Raw genomic sequence first — 24,900 nt, 5'->3', positions numbered from 1 at the left:
TGTGAGGGCTGTTCTTGCTTGGCAGTTCGTAGTGCAGAATGCGCACTGCTCCCTAGGAGCATGGTTTGGGTGATTTTTTTGTTTGTTTGTTTTGGTTGGGGGTTTTTTTCATTGTAGTTTGTGGGTTTTTTGTCGTTGTTGTCGGTTGGTTTTTTTAAGTTGATTTTTTTCCCCCCTGCCAGGGAAAGGGGGCCTGGGGGTGTGAGCAGGAGCAGCCATCAGGGCACCAGCGAGGACAGGCTATACCAAGCTGTTCTGCTCACTGTGCCAGCTGGGACCACTTCTGTCCCAGCAGGTGCTGATTCCTGTGGGCTCCCCAGAGAGGTGTCAGTGGCTCCAGAAGGGGCAGAGTGTGGGCCATGGACCGCATGAGGTTGTGACACTGCACAGGGAGGCTGTGCCTAAACATCCACCTGTGTAAATTTAGATGTAATGTGTTCTTTCCAGTAGAAAGATGTTACAGCATCTCCATACTCCTGAGTGAAGTAAGATGTTGAAGCTTGGTATTGCTTTCCCTCTGTTAAAGTTTGTGTCTTTGATTTTCCTTGCTTCTGCAGCCTATGATGAGATCAGCAGCAAAATGGCCACATGCAGTAAGATCTCTAACAAAGAGGATGTTTACCAGCTATTTGGGTTTGCTAGAAATGCCTTCACCATGATGGCCATGATGAACTACCCTTACAAGACTGACTTCATGGGTCACCTCCCTGCCAGTCCAGTGAAGGTGAGGACATTGGTGCAAGGGGGTGACTGGAGCTTAGGACACTGTCAGGCACACCCCATCGGTGATGGCAACGGGAAGGTAGTGGTGGATGTTTCAGCCCTTCCGCTCTGGCAGTTAATCTACACATTTTAAACTTCTCCGTGATAGTGACTGCTGCATTTTAAATGCTCATGAAGGCAGGTTTGCTGGAATTGCTCCTACCCTGCTCTGCCTTTACCTTAGACACAAAAGCCCGTGTAAGCTTGTTAACTTCAGCTTTTAAGCACCAAAAACCTGCAGCTTAGAAAAAAAAAAGTAGTTTTGTTGTAGCCCATCTCAACATGCTTTCATAGATGTATTTTTCTTGGTAGGTAGGGATGGAGATCTACAAATCAGCTCCTTTTTAAGTGTCACCTAGGAAGGTGACATAGGTATAATGCAGAGAAAAATCTGCTGTTCTGGGGACTGCAAAACCTGTGAACTTTCAAGAGAATCAGAGATGGCAATGTGTGGGAAAAGAGCCAGGTTCTCAGGGGGTTACAAAGACCTCTCATACACCAGCTGCTTTGCTGCTTTTGCAAGGTTACAGCTTTGATCTCAGGTCACCACTTGCTGTTGCAATTCTTGGTGTCTTCAGGTGTGTTGACAGCCTGCTGTTCCCTGCTGGCTTCCAGCATACCATGCCCATGGGACTTCATTTGCCTCTGTGGCTCTTACCTGGAGCAACACGGATGCTGTGCAAGAGATCACACTGGCTCTGCTGCACTGGGACTTGGGAGATGCTGCCTCTGGCTCCAGTTCCCTTCTATGGTCTCTTTAATGACCTCAAAAGTGGAAATAATTATTCTACACATTCCCTTCACCCCCTGAAAAGGGAATTAAAATATTCTGATTGTAGGAGGAACTGCTGTGTATCACTGTGGCCCCTCCATAGCTGCTTAACTTTGTAAAGGAACTGTTTGGCCTTGCCCCGTCTACTTGTTTCTATGTATTTTGTTGTTAAAAAGGAGGAAGATAAAAATCTCCAAACCTGTTGCATTAGGCCCTTGGAAAGCTGCTGAACCATAGAATGTGTAAATGGTAATTTTAATGAATCTTCCAGCTTAGCCCTTCCTCAGAGCAGAGACTGGTAACTGTTCTGTCTGTCATTTGCCTGTAATGTGTCTCACCCAGGTCGGCTGTGAACAAATTCTTGCCCACAGAGACCCAATTCAAGGCTTGGCTGCTCTTGTTGGTGAGTTAATATTATCAGTTTGCTCTTTTATGCAACACTGTGTTTTCTAGAAGCACCTGTCAGTGGAGTTGTTGTGTTGCTATGTGTCAGGGGAGCTGGTATGGCTCTGATCTCCCACTGTGATGTTTTGCCACTTGACGATTCCCACGGTGGCCCATAGGTTCATTCTCTACCTTTCCAAACTTATCCTTGTCAGATTTTCAGGCACTGCAGCCCCACAGTCTGTCCATGAGATGTGGACTTCTGAGATAATTGGTTCTTTTCTAAAAGTTTACCCCTACTCTGGCGGTTACAGGCTCAGTGCACTTTCTGAGGTCAGCTTGTTGAGGACAAAGTTGTCATCAGAGTGTCCTGTGGTCTTAATCCAGTGGCAAGAAAACATATTGTGTATATTTATCTCTGTGAGTACTCATTTTATCAGCCAGTAGTGTTTGTAAGGAAATTATTAATAGAGATAGAATTCAAAGAACTTTCGAAGACTTCCTCATAAAATCTCTCAAGTTGGTTGTTGAAAATGAGTTCTACCTTGGTCATTGTTCAGAAAAATGGGTTCTGAACAGCAACAAAAAGAATGATTTAAGGAATTCTTACAAGTTTAATGTACTTTAGTAGCACTGGAAGCTAAATGTACCAATCCCAAATCACTGCTAAAGATGTTTGGCTGATACCTAGAAGAATTGTTAAAACACTAATGCCTTAGCAAAGACTGTCAGATCTACTGGACATATTCGCATCCTACTCCTCCTGTGAGGCAGAGTGGGACTCTTGTTTCTTTGAGATGAACAAGCTGAGGGTGGATTTCTTCCTCCTGGCTGTGGGGGGAGCATTTCATGCCTCTCACCATCTCCCCAGCTTCATTCACTCAGAGAAGTTTAATCATGCAAGAGGCATGATTGATCAGAGCTTTAGGTAGGGGACTGGCTTTCTTCCATACCTGCCCCTCTACATCATACAGGAAAACACTGTCCTTTTTCTGCATGTGCTGCAGCAAGCCACCTCCTGCCAGGTAGAGTGTAGTGCCATGGGCTGTGATGCTGAACTGGCAGCAGGTGAATGGGGACAGTGTTAGTACTGTCCAGTGATTGCTTACAGGACAATAATACTCCATCTCCTTGACATGAATCAATTCCTCCACCTTCAGAGAACCAGACCAACACTCACCCATCATATCACGCCTCAAGTGGCATCACTGTCACATCAGGCTTGCTTGGTTCATGATGAAGGAAACTAGTGTCTCAACATCTGTTTGAACACTGTGGGGCTCAGGATGCCAGATTTTTGATTCATGTTTAGCAATCAGAGCCTCAAAAGAAACTAAATAAAATACCAGAATGGCACATCTTGGAAGGAGCTTTCTTCTTGGGAAATAAGAGGATTGAGCTGAGCAAGGTACCACAGGGACCTACTAAACCTGGCATAGCCCAAGCCCTACCTGCTATCCGAGTTTTTAACCAATTACAAAAGAATTCATCTAAACAGGGCAATAGGGCATTGAATTGGGGGCAACAACCAAGTTTGTGTCATCTGGAGGAATTTGTCAGCCTTGTTGTGCAGTTTCTTGTTATAGACTCATTCCTTCCAAGAAAACCATACCCATCATGGCAAAATGGAGCCAGACCCTGCCCCTGAGCTTTTACCCTCTGATATGGGAATTGCCAAGTGATCTCTGAAAACTCAGTTTCTTGGCTTTGGGGAATCAGGTTCTTCTAGAGTAAACCTTCCAGTCCTTGTTAGCCCTCTTCCCAGAGGGCTGGACATTGCTTTCCCTCCTTTCAGAGATGGGAAATCCAGGTTCGAAGAGACTTCCTTTGCATTCCAGGACTTGAGCTCATCTTTCCTAAAATTAGGCTAATGCCTTCATTCCTCTTTGCATTTGCCAGTGTTTCTCCCCGCTCTCAGCTCATACAAGGACAATCGGGGGGTTAGTGTATTTGGGGCAGAAATTTGACCTGTTTTACACTTGGATTTTGCTGTGTTAATGGCTGTGCCTCCACTGTATGTGTTCTCTATTTAAAAGAAATGTACTCTGGCAAATAGAGAGTGACACCAGGATAGGCTCTGCTGCATGTGACTGTAATGGCAGAAATGTTTCCATAAGCTTATTGTCCTGACTTGCAACTGAGCCAGTCCACTAAGGACCAAAAATAACAGAGTTACTGGTCAACCTGTTGGAACAAAGCAGGGCCTAGCAAAATGGAGAGCCTATTTTGGATCATATTGGGGATTATAAGAGCAAATTAACTTACTCCTCTTAGTGTCTTTCCTCCGATGCAAAAGATCTTGTCCCTGAGCGTGGCCGTGCTGTGACTACAGCAGGTGAAAGTCATGGTGCTGTTGCTGATCCAGCAGCGGAGGCAAGGCAGGTAGCTGTAAGTGTCTCTTAAGGTTTTGCCCCCAGAGAACCCTCCTAGAAGGAAAGCACGTCTTGAAAATCTATCCATCATCCTCCCCAGCAAATCTTCAGCAAACATTAGCAGAGCTGATTTTTTTTTCTTTGAAATACCTAAGGAGCTCAGGTTTAAAATTTCACACCATTCTGCAGAGCTGATGCAGTGTGAAATATAAAACCAGAGCTTCTTAGGTATTCTAAAGAGAAAAGAAACCTAATACAAACCAGTTCCAACTGGAAGTTTTCCACAAAATATTTTTGAATAAAACTTGTGGGGTATTTCAAGGGTAGCCAGGAACAGCTTTAATTAGGGAATTTGTTTCCAGCATGAGCAATCCAAATGGGGTTTTTTCTTCTTTTGAAAGAAAAGTATTCAGAGCATTTTGAACTTGGGATGTCCAAGAGAAGGTCGGAGCCAGTCTCCCAGTGCTGCTGGCAGCTTCTCCCCAACAGGCACTGCCTGACTTGTTGTTTATGTCATTCTAACATCAGAAGCAATGAGTTTCATTGTAAATGTGTATTCAGTCCTGTTTGCCTGTCCTGGTTTGGGTTGCTACCTCTGGGGCCTCATTAAAAATCGTACCCAGCCCTTTGGGGGAACAGGGGGGGATGGTTGTTTCCAGCCTCTCACCTCCTTCTTCCCCTTCAGACCTGCTACAACAGTTCTTGAAAATATTGAGTTCCCTTTTGATGTTAAGGACAGTATAATGTTATTGTTAGTGTTGCTCTGTCTGCTCTGTACTGTGTACACCATGTTTAGGGTCAGAACAGGGCCTTCTAGGGATGTTGTCTGGACACCTGCCCTGGGAGCAGATAATGCTGAGTGGCACGGGAAGTGGGAGGACATCAGCCAGTATTTGGAGAAGTTTTCTCCTCCAATGATCTGGAAATTCACCCCTGAACGACTGCAGGATCCTGTTAGCATGATAAGACTGGTGAAGGAAAAATGCTCTGGCAGCTCCAGAGATGGCCAGCTCACAGCAACCTGCTGGGCCCTGGCCACTGCCTACCGGACACTACTTGACATGGTACAGCACTGTCAGGGGGAGGAGAGAAGGACCAAATCCGCAGGCACCACGTCCACCCAAACCACAGCTGAGTCAGAGGGAGAAAGAAATAAACCAACCGGCACCGTGTCCACACAAACCATCGAGGAGCCAGAAGAACAACCAAAACCAATAGCAGTTGCCCCTGTCCAGAAAAGGAAATCAAAGACTAAATCAGTCCGTATAGCAAATGATGACGAAGAGGCAGGACCTTCACACCCACTGGAGGAGGCAGAGCCAGAAATAATCACTCGGTCCCTATCCCTGGGTGAGCTACGCGAGCTCCGGAGAGAGTTCACACGACAGGCGAACGAGTCCATTCTGACCTGGCTGCTCCGAATCTGGGATGCTGCAGCTAACGATACAATCCTAGATGGGACTGAAGCCAGACAGCTGGGGTCCCTGTCTCGAGATGTAGTCATTGATCAGGGGAGTGGAAGGAGGCAGGAAACTCTCAGCCTCTGGCGGCGACTGTTGTGCAGTGTGAGGGAGAGATACCTTTGCAAGGAGGACCTCCACGTACAGCAAGGACAGTGGAACACGATGGAACAAGGTATCCGGTGCTTAAGGGAGTTAGCTGTACTGGAGATAATCTTTTCAGACGATGAAAGATTCCCTAAAAGTCCAGATGGCGTACAGTGCACCTCCCAGATGTGGTTAAAGTTTGCACGACTCGGGCCAGAAATGTATTCCCGCTATTTAGCAACGCTGCAATGGAGGGAGGGAGAGGACAAGGTGGGAGCATTGGTTAGTAAACTCAGGATGTATGAAGACACTGTCACCGCCCCATTACGAGCCCACGTCTCATCTGTGGAAACCAAACTGGCTGAACACGTCCGAAGCCTGGAAGAGAAAATTGAAGAGGGACACCAGAAGCTAAGAGAGGAAATTAAGGAAGGGATCTTCCATATCTCACCAGGACAAACAAGAGTCTCTGCCATTAGGAGCCAGCGTCCCCCAGCTAAGGAGAGAAGGTACACTCCACGTGGCGATCTATGGTTTTACCTCCGTGAGCACGGAGAAGATATGAGGAAGTGGGATGGGAAACCCACCCCTTCCTTAGCAGCCCGGGTACGTGAACTGAAAAGAGGAACCAATACCATAAAGAACTCTTCAAGGGTAAACGTTGCTCCAGTCTCTCATGGGCAAGACTCCAGACGGTACAGGAATGATGATACGTCTGATCCTCTTGAAGGGACCTCCAGGTCATACCCACAAGAAGAGCACAATGAGTACCATGACCAGGACTAGGGGTGCCCTGCCTCTAGCCAGGTAGAGGAGAAAGGAAAATCGAGTCTATTGGACAGTGTGGATTCGGTGGCCTGGCACATCAGAGCCACAAAGGTATAAGGCCTTAGTGGACACCGGCGCACAATGTACTTTAATGCCATCAAGATACGTAGGGGCAGAATCCATCTCCATTTCTGGGGTGACAGGGGGATCCCAACAGCTGACTGTACTGGAAGCTGAAGTGAGCCTGACTGGGAAGGAATGGCACAGACACCCCATCGTGACTGGCCCAGAGGCCCCGTGCATCCTTGGCATAGATTACCTGAGGAGTGGGTATTTCAAAGACCCAAAAGGACTTCGTTGGGCTTTTGGCATAGCTGCTGTGGAGACGGAGGAAATTAGACAGTTGAACACCTTGCCTGGTCTCTCAGAGGACCCCTCTGCTGTGGGACTGCTGAAGGATGAAGAACAATTGGTACCAATAGCCACAGCAACAGTGCACCGTCGGCAATACCGCACCGACCGAGACTCTGTGACCCCTATACATAAGATGATCCGTGAACTGGAGACCCAGGGGGTGGTCAGCAAGACTCGCTCACCCTTTAATAGCCCTATATGGCCAGTGCGTAAGTCCAGCGGAGAGTGGAGGCTGACGGTGGATTACCGTGGACTCAATGAAGTCACACCACCCCTGAGTGCTGCTGTGCCGGACATGCTGGAGCTCCAGTACGAGCTGGAGTCCAAGGAAGCCAAGTGGTATGCCACCATTGACATTGCCAATGCCTTTTTCTCCATTCCTTTGGCAGCGGAGTGCAGGCCACAATTTGCTTTCACTTGGAGAGGTGTGCAGTACACCTGGAATCGACTGCCTCAGGGGTGGAAACACAGTCCCAGCATTTGCCATGGACTGATCCAGACTGCACTGGAAAAGGGTGAGGCTCCAGAGCACCTACAGTACATTGATGACATCATTGTATGGGGGAACACAGCGGGCGAAGTCTTCGAGAAAGGAGAGAAGATAATCCAGATTCTCCTAAGAGCCGGTTTTGCCATTAAACGGAGTAAGGTCAAGGGACCTGCTCAGGAAATTCAGTTCCTAGGAGTGAAGTGGCAAGATGGACGCCGCCTAATTCCCATGGAGGTGATTAACAAAATAGCAACCATGTCCCCACCAACCAGCAAGAAGGAAACACAGGCTTTCCTAGGCGCTGTGGGCTTTTGGAGGATGCATATCCCCGAGTATAGTCAGATTGTAAGCCCTCTCTACCTTGTGACACGGAAGAAAAATGATTTCCAGTGGGGCCCCAAACAACAACAAGCCTTTGAACAAATTAAACAAGAGATTGCCCATGCGGTAGCCCTTGGGCCAGTAAGGACAGGACAGGACGTGAAGAACGTGCTCTACACCGCAGCCGGGGAGAATGGCCCTTCTTGGAGCCTCTGGCAGAAAGTGCCTGGGGAGACCCGAGGACGACCGCTGGGATTCTGGAGTCGGGGATACAAAGGATCTGAAGCCAGCTATACACCAACTGAGAAAGAGATCCTGGCTGCCTATGAAGGAGTTCGAGCTGCCTCAGAAGTGATCGGCACCGAAGCGCAGCTCCTCCTGGCACCCCGACTACCAGTGCTGGGCTGGATGTTCAAGGGAAGAGTTCCTTCCACACATCACGCCACCGATGCCACGTGGAGTAAGTGGATCGCTCTGATCACGCAGCGAACCCGGATAGGGAACCCTAATCGCCCTGGGATTCTGGAAATTATCACCAATTGGCCCGAAGGTGAGAGTTTCGGACTATCCTCTGAAGAAGAGGAGGAGAAGGTGACACGGGCTGAGGAGGCCCCACCATATGACAAGCTACCAGCAGATGAAAGGCGATATGTGCTCTTCACGGATGGCTCCTGCCGCATTGTAGGGACAAACCGAAAATGGAAGGCAGCTGTATGGAGTCCCACACGGCGGGTTGCAGAAGCGACCGAAGGACAAGGTGGGTCAAGTCAGTTTGCAGAGCTTAAAGCCGTTCAGTTGGCTTTGGATATAGCTGAACGAGAGAAGTGGCCAAGACTCTATCTCTACACTGACTCATGGATGGTGGCCAATGCTCTGTGGGGATGGCTGGAGCGATGGAAAAAGGCCAACTGGCAGCGCCAAGGGAAACCCATCTGGGCGGCGGAGATGTGGCAGGACATCGCTGGCCGGGTAGAGAAGCTGAGTGTGAAGGTCCGTCACGTAGACGCTCATGTAGGCAAGAAACGGGCTAATGAGGAGCATCGTAACAATGAGCAGGCGGACCGAGCTGCCGGGATTAAAGTCTCTCAGGTAGATCTGGATTGGCAGCACAAAGGAGAATTATTTCTGGCTCGATGGGCCCATGACGCCTCCGGTCACCAGGGGAGAGATGCAACATACAGATGGGCTCGTGACCGAGGGGTGGACTTAACCAAGGACATTGTCTCACAGGTCATCCATGACTGTGAGACGTGTGCTGCCATCAAGCAGGCCAAGCGGGTGAAGCCTCTATGGTATGGTGGACGGTGGTCAAAGTACAGGTATGGGGAAGCCTGGCAAGTTGACTACATCACGCTCCCCAAAACCCGCCAAGGCAAGCACTATGTACTGACCATGGTAGAAGGAAGTACTGGATGGTTGGAGACATACCCCGTGCCTCATGCCACTGCCCGGAATACCATTCTGGGCCTTGAAAAACAAGTCCTGTGGCGACACGGCACCCCAGAGAGAATTGAGTCTGATAATGGGACCCATTTCAAGAATGGCCTCGTAGACACCTGGGCCAAAGAGCACGGCATTGAGTGGGTGTATCATATCCCCTACCATGCACCGGCTGCTGGAAAAGTTGAGCGGTGCAACGGACTGCTGAAAACCACCCTGAAGGCACTGTGTGGGGAGACTCTCAAACACTGGGAGCTGCATTTAGCAAAGGCCACCTGGTTGGTCAACACCCGAGGCTCCATCAATCGAGCTGGCCCTGCCCAATCAGAACTTTTGCATACTGTAGATGGAGATAAGGTCCCCGTGGTACATATGAGAGGAATGTTAGGGAAGACTGTTTGGATTAGTCCCACCTCAAGCAAAGGCAAACCCATCCGAGGGATTGTTTTTGCTCAGGGACCTGGTTCCACCTGGTGGGTAATGCAAAAAGATGGGGAGACACGTTGTGTACCACAAGGGAACCTAATTCTGAGTGAGAATGGTCTGTAATGTTTCATTGTATATATATGTATATATATATAGATGTATATAGTTTTAAAGGGATATAGTTTTTTTTAAAGGGGGTTAATTTGGGCATGACATGGATGGCATAGAATAAGGGGTGGATAATGTCCTAGTTAGGACAACTGAGACCAGTTCATCAGGGTATGGGTGTAACCCAAAACTGTGTATTCTATAGCCTTCCATGCCATTTCCCAGAAACTGTTATCAATGAACCATTTACACCATCTGCCCATAGAGCCTGACTCCTCAGGCTACAAACTAGGTGTTAAGAGGCCTGTGAGATAGGAGGATGCTCCTGTCCTCACACCCTTTGTGGAACTCCCCGCCCTGAGGGAAGTGCTGAGCATTCCTGCCTGAACTGCAGGATATATAATCTTGGAGTCTTGGAACATTTTTAACCACTCTGTGGGATCCAGAGAAGGACTGCAGCTCATCGCTCTCAAACAGACGTGGACCACCACCCTATACTGGACTCCAATCACCACTTTGACCCGACTGCAACAGCTCTCCCCCCAGCATCTCACTGCAATCACCACTTTTGACTAGACTGCAACAGCTCTCCCACCAGCAGGTTCTTCCCCTCTCCCTTTACTTTGGACTCAAGCGGGGCCCAAGGAACACCACGTTGTTCATGCCCCAGGGTACTGGGTTATACATTTGGGTTTTGTGGGTTAAGACCAATTGTTTGTTTGTATGATTGTACTTACTGTATTATTTTAGTAAATTGTTATTCTGACTTATAACCTCTCCTTTGAGTTGAGTTCATTTCCCCTGCTGGTTAACTCTTAAACCAGCACACTTGTATAGTTCAGGGGTGCATTATAGAAAGCTCCTTGCAGAAGGAGGGTGCTGATATGGGAAGGGTCAATGCCTCCAGCTGCCTGTCTATGGCATTCAAGCTGGCAGCCTGTTGAATTCCACCCTGCTGAGTCTTTGCTAACAGGAAGATGCTATTCCAGGTTGGCCATAAGCCCCAGCTCACCTGGGCACAGACACTTTGTCTGCATGGAGCTTGTCTTTAAATCCTGCAGTAATGCTCTTAATTTTCCCATGCTTGGGCAGGGCTGTGGCCAATTCAAATTTGCCCACTAGTTAGTCCACAAGTTCCAAAGGAAAGGAATGCTGGTGGGTAGGTAAGATCTTACAGCCCAGGGGTATAGTGTTACCCAGCCTAGATCATATGGGATGTTTGAGGCTCTGTGAGGAAGTTTTGTCTTTGCTCTCTGGTATGAATTGTGACCATCAGAAGTGAAATGAGCTGCCTGTGGCACTATGGGCCAGCTGGGTCAAAGCAGGGACTTGAACCTGAGTCCCAGCCATTCCCTTAGCTCTTCCATTATCCTTCTGCACTGCTGGGGTACAAGTTTGCATGTGATGTCCCTGCCCCTGGGGCTGCAGCATACAGGCCATCAGAGAGATGTCCCCTTTGTTGAAACTGTGCATTTGAAGTTAATTTGACTAAAATCACTACAGGGATTCTCAGCTGGCCATAAGTGATTTAGCAAGCAGGGACCTACAGCAATTGCAGGCTGGCCCAGGACTTTTAACTGCAGAGGTGCAACACAGTGCTCTTCCTAGGAGTAACCAGATGCTATTTTTCAAGTCCAAATTAGAAGCCACAAAAGCTAAAGATTCTACAGTAATTTTCTGAAGTGTTTACCCCAAGCTGTTGTACTTGACCATCTCCCAAAAAGCCCTGTAAGAACTGAGGATCCTGTGTAGGGCAAGAGCTGTACAGGCTCTGTAAGAGGGTAAGAGCCTGCATTTTGCCTCTTTTAGTACAAGTGAACAAAGCAGCACAGTAGGGTTGGTCCCAAATCTTCCGTTCAGATTCATAGCAGGGTTTAGTCCCATCCCCAACACTGGAAGTCTGCTCCTGGTTTACCTTCTCAGACAGCAAAGCTTTTCGATTCAGGATTGCAAGACAGATGGGGTCACTTTTAATGTCTTGGAAAGAAAAGAATTCCTGCCGCAGGAGGGCAGTGAGGCTGTGCTGACACAGCAGGAAAGGGACACTGGAGCTGTATTACTGGTGTGGGCGCAGGCTTAGACTGTGACATTAAGATGGTAGCAAAAATCAATGCAACTGTATGAAAATATGCTGCTTTCTACTGGCTCTATCACTGCGATATAGAGGATTCCCTTGTCAGTTGTGCCAGCGTGATCAGCAATAGGCGTGGGGAGAGGAGCTGTGAACTCCCACTTGTTGTCAGAGGGCTGGTACAATTCCACAGTATGGGAGAGAGTCCCCAGCAGTGTCACTCCACCCACAGCGAAGATGCAGTCAGACAGCACATCCACGTGGAAGCGTGTCTGTCGCTCCAGCGTGCTGGCAACCTGGAGCCAAGACATGTTGCGGGGATCAAATCGGAAAACCTAGGATCACAGCAGACGATGGTTAGCAGAAGGCAGGTGGCTGGCTTAGGTCTTGTGTGGCTTCAAGAACTGCTGAATTTTCCCTGGACTGAGGAGGGTTTTGTATTCAGACCTGGACAGGCTTCAGGCACATGCAGGGCCAGCCAGCTGGTGGAGCAGCTCCTTCTCAGTGAAGCTGAAGGCTCAGTTATGGCCTTCCTGCAGGTCTGCAGGGGTCTGGGAGCAGGTTGTGGTCTCAGCTTGCAGCAAGCAGGAGCGCTTCCTATCCCCTCATCCCTGCTGGCATTACCCCAGGGCACAGCAGCTCTGCTAAGGCTTGTTCAGCAGTAAATACCTCCCTGAGCTTGTTCTGGTTAGGAAGCCCTGGTTGCTGAGCCAGGGCAGTATCTGCAGAGCCACAGTGAACGCTGGCCTGGGCTGTAGCTGGCAGTCAGTGCCGCAGCCTGTGTCCTCCAGCATCCTCCGTTCCACTACTGCTGAACTGCCTCTGGCCTCGGGGCCCTGGAAGGAAGCTGCTGTGGCAGCGGAACTCTTGGAACTCAGTACAATGCTGAAATAAGCCCCCTGGAGCATGAGGAAGAAAAACATGCTGGTTTTTCTAGCAAGCTTCCCGAAGCCATCTAGGAAAACAAAATCCTGCACAAGTCTTTTGACTCTCCAGACAGAAGGGGAAGGTCCTGGGAGCTAAAGCATATTTGCCTTTCAAGGGCAAAACCAAGGGAGGAAGAGTTCTCCAGTGAAGTGGGAGGCTGTACCTGTACCTCCCCAGCACAAATCCCATGGCAGCACCAGTGGGGACAAGGGCAGCATTCTTGGGGCTGCTTGACCAACTGATGTGGACCTGGCCAAACCTGCACTGTGAAGTTGTGTACAGGTTAGGATGACAGTTTACAGCAGGAGCAAGGTGAGACCAGGGCAGGGCCTGACTGCTTCCCAGACAGTTTGGAATCTGTATTCTCAAGGGCTTTCAGTACCGCACAGTGCGCAGGGAAATAGGTAGAGGTGGGAGATCTATGGTGGGCAAGAGGAATGATGCCCTCCTCTCCTCACCCAGCCATTTTTCCAAGGGGCTAAAGGTTTCTTGTGTCTCACCTCATTTGATGGCTGCTTTCCTATGGGATCAAATTTGCACTGTCCCCTGATGACAAAGAGGAAGTCGTTGATGATGGCAACACAGTGGTTGTACACTGGCACACAGAGGTCCCCGACATTGTGCTAGGTGCTGCAGCTCAGGTCCACAGCCCACATCTCCCTGCACACACGGTTGTTGGCGGCTCTGCCACCAGTGACCAGCAGCACAGTGGAACTGGAGCAGAGACTCGTACTCTGCATCTGCAGGATGGGCTGAGCATATAGCTGTGAGTGGTAATCCAGAGCCTCTTGCAGGTACCTGTGACAGCTACCTGTGTCCAGCCTCATAAGAGGCATTCCCTTGACATATCTCTGCGGGTCCCATAAAGGAATGAGAGGGAGTCTTATGCACTTGAAAATCTCTGCTGCATCTTTCAGCTGTGCATGGTCATGCTGCAGCCAGCTCACTGCAGCTCTGAACAGTTCCAGCTCAGTGCATCCCTTGGTGTTGGTCCTGTCCAAAATTTCACAAAGGGTTCCTTGGTCCAGGTCTTTCCAGCACTGAGGATCAGCCAGTATCTGTAATGCTGCCCCACGTAGCACATGGCTTTCTGTCTCAGCTCATCTGGTCCAAGTTTCTTGGGGATATTTAGAACATCCAGGCAGTTCTCGCAGTTCAAGCGCCCCTCCAGAAAGCGAAAGCATAGCTTGATCACCTCGCACACCAGAAGGGTTTCTGCAGCTTTGAAGGTCTCCTCAATATTCTGTAGTGAGAGGTTGAGCTTGTTGGAATAGATGAAGTTGAGAACATTCCTCAGCCCAGCAGCACTGACAGCCTTCAGCTGGATGTTACTGTCGGAGCTCCCTGCTCCCACTGACTTTCCAACAAACAGGATCTTGCAGTAATTGCTTGCCGAAGCCAAAATTATCTTGTGGGCTGGAAAGCAAACCCCTTCTGCCTCCAGAGTCATGTCACACAGCGCATTCTGTGAGCGAAGGCTGCTGAGCCCTTCCAGGAGTTTTGGCACGTAGGTGTCGGACATGAGCCTTGCCATGATGGCCTGTGAGCCAAGCAGCATCACTCTGGGTGGCACATAGCCCTGGAGCAGCCCCTCAGTGCATCTCCTAGGCAGCCTTCTGCGCTTGAATCAGCGGTTCCATGCTGCGAGGGGGCTGAGGCTGTGCTGCCTGGCCTGCAGATCCACCTAGAAAGCAGCAGCTGCAGCAGTTTCCTCCTCAGCAGCCCATGCCTGGGGCCTTGCAGCACAAACCACTGGATGCCATGCAGAGCTGCCTGGGGCTGTTTGCAAGTGGAGCTGGTGGTGCTGATTAGCGCACAAATCCACAGTGTTTGTGGGGTTTGCTGTTACACTGGCAGCAGCAGATGGCCACCAGCTTAGCTGCAGTCCTCCTCCTCCTATCTGGTAACTGCCCATCCACACAGAAAGCAGCTCCTGGCTACGCTTCCCTGGCCGCCTGCTCAGCTATTCTTTCATCTGGGCAAGCCTGCACATGCCATGCTTCTCTTTGTGAACAACAGTCAAGCAAAATCCCTTCTGTGATGTGCCACCCTTGGCCCTCTGACTAAATGTGATCAATTCAGGCACAGCTCCTTTCAGGGCAAGGTTGGGAAGGTCTCAGTGGTTGTGTCCTGTTCAATTTGAAGCATTCAACCAGCATCCTGTGCACAGCCTGCTCCTGGGGGTTTGGGCTGTTCCAAGGACTAGTGAGCCACTCACTGGCTTTTGGCAAAAGGAGAGCACCCGGGAGTCCCTTCCTCTCTGTGAATATGACAGAAACAAAGTGCATCCTGCAGCCAGACCTTCGCTTGGTCTTGGCCGTGAGGTTCGTGTGTTGGGCAGTTGGGCTTTTGTGCTGTGTCCCTACCTGGCAGGGGTGTTTTACAACAGGTTTTGTGCTATGTTCCCACCTGGCAGGGGTGTTTTACAACTCTTCCGGCTTGGCACCATGTTATGACATATACCAGCTGTACCGGTCCTGTGCTGACCCCACGGGCTGTGGCATCGGCTTGGATGCGGAGGCTTGGGACTACCAGGTAAGGGGTTAGAGACACCAACGACTTTCAGCTGCTGTCCTGGTTCTCCCCCCGCCCCATGACAGCTTTTGTGCTTCTTTTAGGTTTGCACCGAGATCAACTTAACTTTCAACAGCAACAATGTCACAGACATGTTCCCCGAGATGCCCTTCACAGAGGCCATGCGGGAGCAGTACTGTTGGAACAAGTGGCACGTGAGGCCACGAACACACTGGTTGCAGACGAACTTTTGGGGAGGAGGTGAATTGTGCTGACTGCTCATTCCTTTGTGTTTCCCTGTAGCTGTCTGCCTGTCGCCCTCTGCCCAGCTAAGCCCCATGAGGACAGGCACAGCGCACTAATGGGTCCTGGCAGAAGGTCACAGCCTTGTGCTGACTTGAGCCAAACAGAGGTTTCTGTATTCCCTTAGGACAGAAGTGGAAAACGTAAAAACTGCCAAGAATTTGTTCTGTTCTCCGGTGTTTTCTGTTCTTGGCCATGTTTGCTGCAGTAGCCAAATACATTTGGATAACTGCACAGGAAGGAGACCTCTCAGTTATTCTCTCTCTGGATTTCAGACCTGAGAAGTGCAAGCAACATCATTTTTTCAAATGGAGACTTGGACCCGTGGGCTGGAGGTGGGGTAAGCATGTGCACTCCTGCACCCTGAGCACAGAGCAGCCTTTGCAGGTAACACACTACCCCCTCTTCCTTTCAGAACAACGCTGGCGATCCAGTTGTAGCCCATTTGAGTTTCTGTGAGCAGCTGTTTTATGCTGAGCCACTGAGGAGCCTCAGGACTCTAACAATGGGCACAGAGTAGTGTCCATCAGCCAGGAACACTGATGGAACAAACGTGGGTTCAGTAGTGCAGACATAGCAGGACCTTCTTAACCCCACACTCAGGGTCTGAACCACAACCCGGTGTGTTTCTGTGTCCACATGTGGTCTCAGTGCTGCCGGCCAGGTGCTCCTGGCTCTCTGCAGTCCCAGCACACTTGGTGAGACCAAGCCAGGTGCTGTGAGCAGTGACTCAAACCAGGCATGTTTTGGCTTAGATTCAGCAAAACTTCAGAGTGCTGGCAGGGCTCAAGTTTAAAATTTAAAACCAAAAATGACCCAGAACTGGATTTTGAGCTAGTTGAGCTCCTGATTTAATGCAGAAGTTCCTTGTTCTAGGCTGGCTTGGAATCCCAGCTGCAAGAACAACAGGCTGCTTAGGGTGTGTGGGCCCAAAGGAGACTTATTTCCGACTGCCAGGGCTGGAATCAGCTGACAGTTCCCACTTTGGGGGAAGCCTTCCCTTCATTTGGGACAGGTGATCTGGCTCATTAGGACTGTTAGCTGTGTGCACGATACCAGCCATGCTTTTCCTTAGTCTTGCCCAGATCATGTTCCAGTTTTCAGAACTGATGTCCAGTTCTTCCCAGTAACTTGGTGAGAGCTGGCCTCTGCTCTTTCTCCTTCCAGATAAACAGTAGCCTCAGCCCTTCACTGATTGCACTGACCGTTAAAGGAGGTGCCCATCACCTTGATCTCCGGTAAGTACCAAATTCTCCTTTGGCTGACAGAATTCTGATGCCCCGGCTGTTTGATCGCAGCAAGCCACAGCCCAAAGAACGAGGAGATACTTTGGAACCACAAAATCATAAGAGTTGTTGAGGTTGGAAAAGACCTCTAAGATCATCAAGTCCAACTATCAACCCAACACCACCACCACATTCTCTACTAAACCATGTCATCAACTGCCACATCCAAGTTTTTTTGAACACTTCCAGGGATGGTGACTTAACACTTCCCTGGGCAGCCTGTTCCAATGCCTTACAACCTTTTCTATGAAAAAAATTTCCCTAATATCCAATCTAAAGATCTCCTGTTTCAACTTGAGGCCGTTTCCTCTTGCCCTGTCACTTGATCCCTGGGAGAAGAGCCTGACCACCCCCCCCCGGCTCCACCCTCCTGTCAGGGAGTTGCAGAGAGTGAGAAGGTCCCCCTTGAGCCTCCTTTTTCCAGGCTGAGCCCCCCAGCTCCCTCAGCTGCATCTCATCAGACTTGTGCTTCAGACGCTTCCTCAGCTCCACTGGCCTTCTCTGGAAACACTCCAGCTCCTCAATGTCTTTCTTGTTATGAGGGGCCCAAAACTCAGGGACCTCAGGATTCGAAGTGTAGCCTCACCAGTGCCCGGCACTGGGGAAGTACTTACAGAGGACTGGATACCAGGCTGTTGGCAGCCCAATGTGGAGGAGCAGTCTTCCCCAGCACAGAGCTCTTCCAACCCTCCAGGGATGCTGGGCTGTGCAGAACTTGGCACTCAGCTCACCTACTGTCACTAGATCAGGTTCTTGCACAGGGATTGGCACAAGTGTGTGACACCCTGCAGCAATCAGTCATGTGAAGTCATCTGGTGCCTCCTGGCATTAGCCATCAGCCTTCGGGCCTGGAGCAGAGGGGGAAGCAGCCAGTGATGCAAGGGCAAGCTCAGGGCTCCTGCCCACATTCAGGCTGCTGCCTAAATGTGAAACACAAACCAGTCAGTAACTGTCCTTCAGTTTCCAGGCTCTGTCTGTGCAGGAGGCAAAGAGCTACTGCCCAGTGACTGATGCTGCTTTGCTCTCCCTAGGGGACGCAACCCAGCTGACCCGCCGTCGGTCACGGAAGTGCGCAGGCTGGAAGCCAAGATCATTGATGGCTGGGTGAAATCCGCGGGCAAGGAGTGGGCATGGAAGCAGCACGTGGGAGCTGCAGCGGGCGGCCAGCTGTGAGCCCTCCATCCCCACAGCTCCCAGGCAGTGCAGGTTCTGAGCCCCTCCATCCCCACAGTCCCCTGGGTGGTGCAGCTGCCCCAGGACACAGCAGCCTGCTGAGCTGGGTCCAGGCCGGGTGGGACACTGTTCTCTCCTCTGCCATGATGGTGGAAATTCCCCTTTCCAAAGTGTCCCACCTGCACCTCATTGAGCATCAAAAGAAAAGCAAAAGGCCAAATCACTGACTTGCAGCCAAAACCACACTGTTTGGAGTCCATGCTTGCCTGCTTGAAATGAGCTGTTACAACGGGTAGGAATAAGAAAAGCTTGCCTGGAAGGCCCAAGCACTATCACAACTCTAAACAAGATGGTTGCATGAGGCACCTCAAGCTTGAAGCTAAATTATTTTGAGAGAAAAAGTATTAGAAGACTAGTGGAAAAGCAGAGGTATGGTCATGACTGACACAGGGGGCTCCACTGGTGACCAGTTATCTAAAAACGACTGTCAGCCTCAGCCAGGGCTATGGGTTTGGGGTATTTTGGTTTTAACTTGCCCAGGAGATTCCAGTTGGCGAGATGAAGATTTACACAAACTAATCCTGGTGTGCCATGCTGCCACTCAAGGGCTGTGTATTGGGGACCAGTAAAGCAGACTTCCACTGCGACATTTTCAGAGCTTTTTAAAACAAATTACAAGTTTAATAAAGTGTGTGATATCAAAGTTTATTAAAGTGTGTGATATAATTCCATGGCTTGGAACATATAAACGAATGTATAACCGAAGAAAAAAAGGGTTCCTTCTCGCCTTCCCAGGTGGAATAATGCAGTAACTCATCCACAGAAACATGGATTCTTGCCTACTTGGAATGACTATGCACCAATAATTAGTAGCAAGCATAATTGTAAATGGATCAACTGAGGCAGCCAGTTGATTACTAGGGTTTAATATTTTTGCAGTGATTTTATTACTTTAGTGGAGAGGCCTCCTGTGTCCCCACAGGTTTCCACTGCTTGTGCAGCACAGTCACAGCAGTGCCTCAGCTCTCTGACACTGCCCAAACAGGCTTTGTGTCAGTGTTTGCACTGATGGGCCCTCCCTGGTCACCGGAGGGCTGTTTCCCAGAGCCACTGCTGGTATTTCACACTGTTCAGGTGCTGACACAGGACCCACATACCTCTGCCCTGTTCTTAAGAACAAAAGGCCGAAGCTTGTGCCCCACCCCCCACCCCAGAAATGCAGGAGAGAGCAGGAACAGATGGATCCATTCCTTTGTCAACTGCTTCAGATATGTGTAAATGAAGGACAACATGGAAGACACGATTAGTCAACTCCAGTCCCCAAGAAAGCTGCTGTAAGCCTGCCATTGGCACTACATCTTCAGAAAGACCCAAATCCTCTGTTCATGCAGATGAAAGCCCCCACTGGCCCTGCTCAGAGCTGCCACCATCACTTCTGCTCCTGCTCAAGTTAGGCTTTGTGTTTGTTGCTCCAGCTGTGGCTTATAAAAGGCTGCCACACCCAGCCTTACTGAGGTGCTGGACTCATGTTCATCCTCCATGCTCAGAGTCCTCAATGCGCTGGAATTCAGATTTGCTGTATCCAGGCATTATTCAGGATTAGCACCAAAATAAAAAAAAAAAAAAAAAAAGCAGAGAGCAAGGATTACATCCTGCTAGTATTCCCTTTCTAACAGTACCCTTAAGTCCCACAAGCAGGCACCCAGTGACACCAGCCCAGCAGTGCATGAACACAGCCAGGCTCAGGGAGAGCCTTTTTGGGAAATCACTGCAAGTCACCCCTGCAGTCAGGGTTGGGTTTGGGCTTTGGAGGGAAAGGAGGCCCAGGTGTCTGCTGACCTTCCAGAAGGGCAAGAGTTCTTTAATCTCCTTATACTGGACTACACTGAGCTCCTATTTTCCTCTTACAGATAGTTCTTGCCCCAAAGGAATCCACTTAGCGTGAGGAACACCCGCTGATTGATATGGATGGATGAATAAAAGGCTTTCAGACACCATGGCAAAGAGATAAACATGATACATATGGACTTTCAGTACAGATGAGCAGTGCTAAAAAAGAAACCATGGCAGAAGTCTGAAGCCAGTGCCACCAACATCCATAATGTGTTGAAGTCTTGGGCAAGCAAGCGTGGGATGTAAGTGGAAAACCCTGGTTGTGTGGTGCTGTCTGAGCTGAAGGGAAGAACCACAGCCACATAGCAGCAGTCACTGCTCATGAGCATCATGGGAACACTGCTCCTGGCTCAACTTCAGGGCCACAAAAGGAAAATGGGGTGCCAGCAGGAGTGACCCAGACCAGATCATGGCTGCAGCCCCTCCCCTATGCTCAACAACCCAGTGGGGTTTTTGAACAAAGGCTCGTTTGTTCCATCGTCACATACCAACGTGGCGAGTGGGAGCAACGTGGGAACATTACACAGAACAGGAACCCAGATTTCAGTGGAAGCCTCCAGACTTGGACAGCAATCTCCAGCAATATCACAGAGGCGAAAAAACCCCAAGCCCTTCTTACCAAATCCAAAGTCAGAAAAATCTTAAACTTTCTGTCGAAGCAACAAGCTTCATGAAGCTACCCTGTCCTGTCCGTTTTACTGGTCTTGTTAAATATACTGAGTGTGGCACTGGAAATCAGGAGCTGACTTCCCTGCAGGGCTATTTCTAGGAGCGCACAGCTGAAGGGAAGTCCTAAAGTGCAGGAGAAATTCACAAAACTGTAAATGTGTTACTGCAAAAACCTTTCCTGTTCTTATCCCTCATCACTGCCAATATCACACTGGTATGGAACTGGAAACAAGGTGTACTCTTTGTCTAGTATTTGGAGGAGTAAATACAGGTGTACCTGAACTTGGCAAAATGCGAAACCTTGGAATGCGAAAATCCTGTTACTGGAAAGTCCTGTGAAACACGAGGGGGGCCTCTCAGCCAACACCAGGGACCTGGCAAAACTGCCAGTTTCTATCACCTGTAATGAGAATTCAGCTTTCAGAAGTTCAGAGATTAGATGCTAACTGTGCCCCATCCACCTGCTGAATTTTCTTCAAGCAAACAGGTCTGTATTTTTTTCCTAAGCTGTGGCTCAAAGCCCCAAGTATGAGACTCCCAAGTCCTACAGCCACGCAGCTCTCTGTGGCTCTGCCAGTGCCCGGCTCTGTTCCTCAGTGAAAGCCCAAGGGAACAGTAGAGGCAGTGGGGCCAAGGGTTGTTTTAGTTTAATTAGGCAGGCACTCTTGGAGAGAAACCACTGCAGCTCTTTGTGCAGAAGGACAGAATCCCAGCTCAGTGGTGGCCTTTCCACAACATTCCACTTCAGCCAGGAGCATCCCAGTACACTGAAACATCAGAGCGGGTTACGGACCAGGAAGTTCAGGCTTTGGAACAAGGAACCACAGAGTGCTCAAAGGGAAAACTTTTGATTTTCTGTTGTGCTGGGGGAGCACATCGTGGAACAGTGATGGGCTGTGGAGCTCAGAGACTGACCTGACACAACAGTTTGTTAAGAAAGTAAAAATAAATTAGCAATTAAAATTACCTTTGCAAGAGAACAGGAAGAACAGGTGAGCTTTGTTCAGATTCTTTAGTTTGTGCCATTTCGCATGTGATACAGGGGTGTGAAACAAGCATTTGTTCTCAAGGGAAGCGAGAACTGAACAATATGAACTTCAGGTTTAAAGGCTGAGGACAGTAAAGCCACATTTTGCAGAGATTCCATGTCCCAACAAGAACTAGGTAGAAATCAGTTGGACCAACAGGCTCAGCTAAAAGATATGTTTGGGAAACTGATGATTTATTCTTCTCTCCCTTCCTTTAACTCATTAGGAAATGAATTATTACTCTCAAGCCAATCATAAGGCAAAAATAATATAATGCAGACTCCCGCAGTCCCATTTGTAGAATCGATTACATTAAGACTAATGTAAGACTTTAAGAACAGAACATTTTTGGTAAGCATTTCTATGTATTCCATTTCCTAAGAAATGTCTCTGTTGCCTCAATCAGGCAGCTGTATGGGTGAAACACCAAACCCCGGAAGTTTCACAATCCATAGCACAGTCATAATTAAGGGTTCAGTACTAGCTTCAGTCAAAGGCACAAGGCCAAAGCAACACGAGTCACCAGGACCTGGGTAGTTGCACTGAATTTATCTTTTTTTTCTTTAATCTCCAATTTTAAGATTAGCTTTTAGCCAAAGCTCAGCTGCTCAGCAGCACAAACCTGCTCCACAAACAAAAACACTGAAGGTGTTACCTCCCACATTTCAACAGCACCTTCCTCATTTGCTGTTGTGTCAAAGAAAACAAAAGTACTGGCAACCAATCAGTTGTGCAGCCAAAGGCCACAGTGACTGGATTCCACTGCACATGTATGTGAGAAGCTCATTGCAGGGGTCACTGCTGGCAAATGAGCGGGAGGAACATTAGCACTCTGCACTGACCTGTTCTGTCTTGCCACTCCCAGGATACCTTCGATGACACAAAAGGTGCATTAAATAATCTGTAAGAGTTCTTCATTTCCATAACCCATCATTAGTACATAGAATGATAAATATTCTCTAAAAGACTTAAATAGTGGTCCCAAGGGTAACTTGTAACTCCAGCAAACAAAATGGATCAGCATAAAGCAAAGACGTATCTTACTTTACAAATCAAAGGTTTTAATTACTATAAAATACACATACCTCCCTCAGCCATTCCAGTCAGACTCAATCAGCTCTGTCAGTGGCACTGGTGTTAGTGGGGACTGGACCTCCCTGCTGCCACCTGGTTGTGCCCATCACACCCACTGCCACAGGGGAAAGGGCATTTCAGCGAGAAAAACCTCTTCCAGAAATATGAACAAGCACATTTCTGAGATCTTATCTGTGAATACAGGACTGTCCAAGTAGCTACAAATCCAAAAGGACAAGCACTAAAGAAAGCTCATTTCCAAATTCATGGTTTAAAATCTATTGCACGTATAAAAATGAAAGATTCCAGGGCTCCAATAAGATTCTTAAAAAACCTGGGTCTGCTTTGCCTTCAAGCAACTGAAATGGATTTCTCTAATTCTACTGGGACCTGAAATTACTGTAATACTTTCAGACTGTCTGCTTTTAACACTACTATCGAAAATACTTCTAACCAATGTATTACTAAGGAAAAAAAAACTGAAAATTTCTCCAGTCCAAGAAATTATGAATAACATAAACTGTGCTGTACAGTTGTAAGCTTGAGTCAACAAACACCTCATGATGTGATATCTGGACAGGAAGGGACGGAAGGAGGCTGATAACTAATGTGCTCACAAGCTTTCCCAGTACCCAACCTCAGAAAGCAGCTTTCAGTCAGAATACCTGAGTCTAACTGATGCAAATAATATATAAAATGCACATGTAGTTTCACTTGTATTTCACATTATCTCCTGCATTCCTGCAGATAAGTTAAAAAACTGCAATACCTCTAAAAAATTATATACCACTTTGAGCCAAACCAGCAGCAAATTCCCTTTCACCATTCATTTCAGCCTCAGCTTGAACAGACTGTTCAAAGTGCTCTACAAAAACTAAGACCCTATACAATGGATGCTCTGCTGCTTCTTCCTTCTCCCTAAGGTGATGCAGCACAGCTTGTGAGTTTGGAATGAGATCAGAGTATCAGCAGCAATACTGACAGATTTGCTTCTACATGGGACAGCACTACAGCTCTTTTGTTTATTCCACTTTCCACCTGAACCACTGTCACATTCTGACAAAGGAATGGCTCTGTAATCCAGTGTTTCAGTGAATCCAGAATAAACCAAAAAACTGTAGGCTTATTCTTGCTCTCCAGGAACAACCCTGTGCCCTAAGCTGACTTGCTGCATTCCCAATATATAATGAGCATTTAGTAAGACTGACATAAGTGAGTTCTGGGTCACCAGAGCCCCATGAATGTCGTGGTCCACACTGCAATTACTCTCTGAACCTCGTCATCAGTACTAGGGAAACCAGCTTCATATGGCACGGTTTGTTCATCCCAGAACCAGGGATTAGATTTAAGACTGACATGATTTCTTCAAACCAGAGATGCTTTCCCCAAGGTTTTGTTTGTTGTTTGAAGCCAAAAAAGGTGCAACATAGCATCTCTCCTCAAACCCTGAAAAGTAAAGTGACTTGGAGATAAAAATGCCACCACTGAAAGGTCCAGTGTTGCAGAGTCTATGCTGGCACCCAGATAGGGAGTGGATGAGCCTCCGTGTTAAAGATGTATTTGTCAAGGTTGATTAAGTCTATGTCATCTGAAAACAGCAGAAACATGTATTTGAGTGTTTCTCCAAGGAAGAAGCTCTCCATCTTATCCCGTGGCTCTGGATTACTGGGATTCTGGACATTGTTAATGGAAGTATAACCACCTGTAGGAACCTGTGCCAAAAAAAAAAAAAAAAAAAAAAAAAAAAAAAAAAAAAAAAAAAAAAAAAAAAAAAAAAAAACAAAACAAAACAGAAATTTGTATCTTTACATAATCTAAAATAAATTATTTTTTACTTCCTAACATCCAGATGCACTTGGAGAAGATAAGTGCTAGGAAACAGATCAGCATGTTTTTAATTTTGTACTTGGTTTTCCTTTACTTACAAAGCTTCAGTTATGAAAAACACCAACTCATTGCATTTTAAAAGAAACCACAAAGATAAAATGAAGCATCTATGCTTAAGTTAAAGAGGTATCACAAGGAACATCCCCTTGAAGTTTCTGGACAAACATACAGAAAGGAACTAGCGATTTCTAGGTTAGAGCTGGCCCAAGCCCCATACCCATTTCTTCTAAGAACAGACCATGGACATTTGATGACCACTGGCATCTAGGCC

General features: G+C 48.2%; 2 protein-coding genes and 1 pseudogene across 6 annotated transcripts in view; 1 reads left to right on the top strand and 2 right to left on the bottom strand.

The window, feature by feature from the left end:
• Positions 1-21,620, top strand: part of DPP7 (dipeptidyl peptidase 7) — a 34,642-nt gene extending 13,022 nt beyond the window's left edge. Inside the window, exons 7-14 of one of the 2 annotated variants that reach the window (XM_039387449.1) lie at positions 558-724; positions 1,877-1,937; positions 15,219-15,337; positions 15,421-15,577; positions 15,895-15,959; positions 16,787-16,857; positions 17,937-18,111; positions 19,989-21,620. In XM_039387449.1, the coding sequence (XP_039243383.1) occupies positions 558-724; positions 1,877-1,937; positions 15,219-15,337; positions 15,421-15,577; positions 15,895-15,959; positions 16,787-16,857; positions 17,937-18,078 (782 nt within the window). In that variant the 3' untranslated portion in view covers positions 18,079-18,111; positions 19,989-21,620. Of the gene's footprint in view, positions 1-557; positions 725-1,876; positions 1,938-15,218; positions 15,338-15,420; positions 15,578-15,894; positions 15,960-16,786; positions 16,858-17,936 lie in introns of both variants that reach the window. The other variant, XM_027720424.2, reaches the window with a different exon arrangement.
• Positions 106-14,409, bottom strand: LOC113987565 (annotated as a pseudogene).
• Positions 18,728-24,900, bottom strand: part of UAP1L1 (UDP-N-acetylglucosamine pyrophosphorylase 1 like 1) — a 48,067-nt gene continuing 41,894 nt past the window's right edge. For all 4 annotated transcript variants that reach the window (XM_039387447.1, XM_039387446.1, XM_039387448.1 and 1 more), the window contains one exon: positions 18,728-24,454. In XM_039387447.1, coding sequence (XP_039243381.1) covers positions 24,251-24,454 — 204 coding nt within the window. In that variant the 3' untranslated portion in view covers positions 18,728-24,250. The remainder of the gene's footprint in view (positions 24,455-24,900) is intronic.

Source organism: Pipra filicauda, unplaced genomic scaffold (genome assembly GCF_003945595.2).
Source record: "Pipra filicauda isolate LSUMZ 115617 unplaced genomic scaffold, ASM394559v2 scaffold562_size295421_pilon, whole genome shotgun sequence".
Classification (NCBI taxonomy): Eukaryota; Metazoa; Chordata; class Aves; order Passeriformes; family Pipridae; genus Pipra; species Pipra filicauda.
Note: the sequence above shows the minus strand (reverse complement) of the source record. Positions and strands in the feature narration are given on the sequence as shown.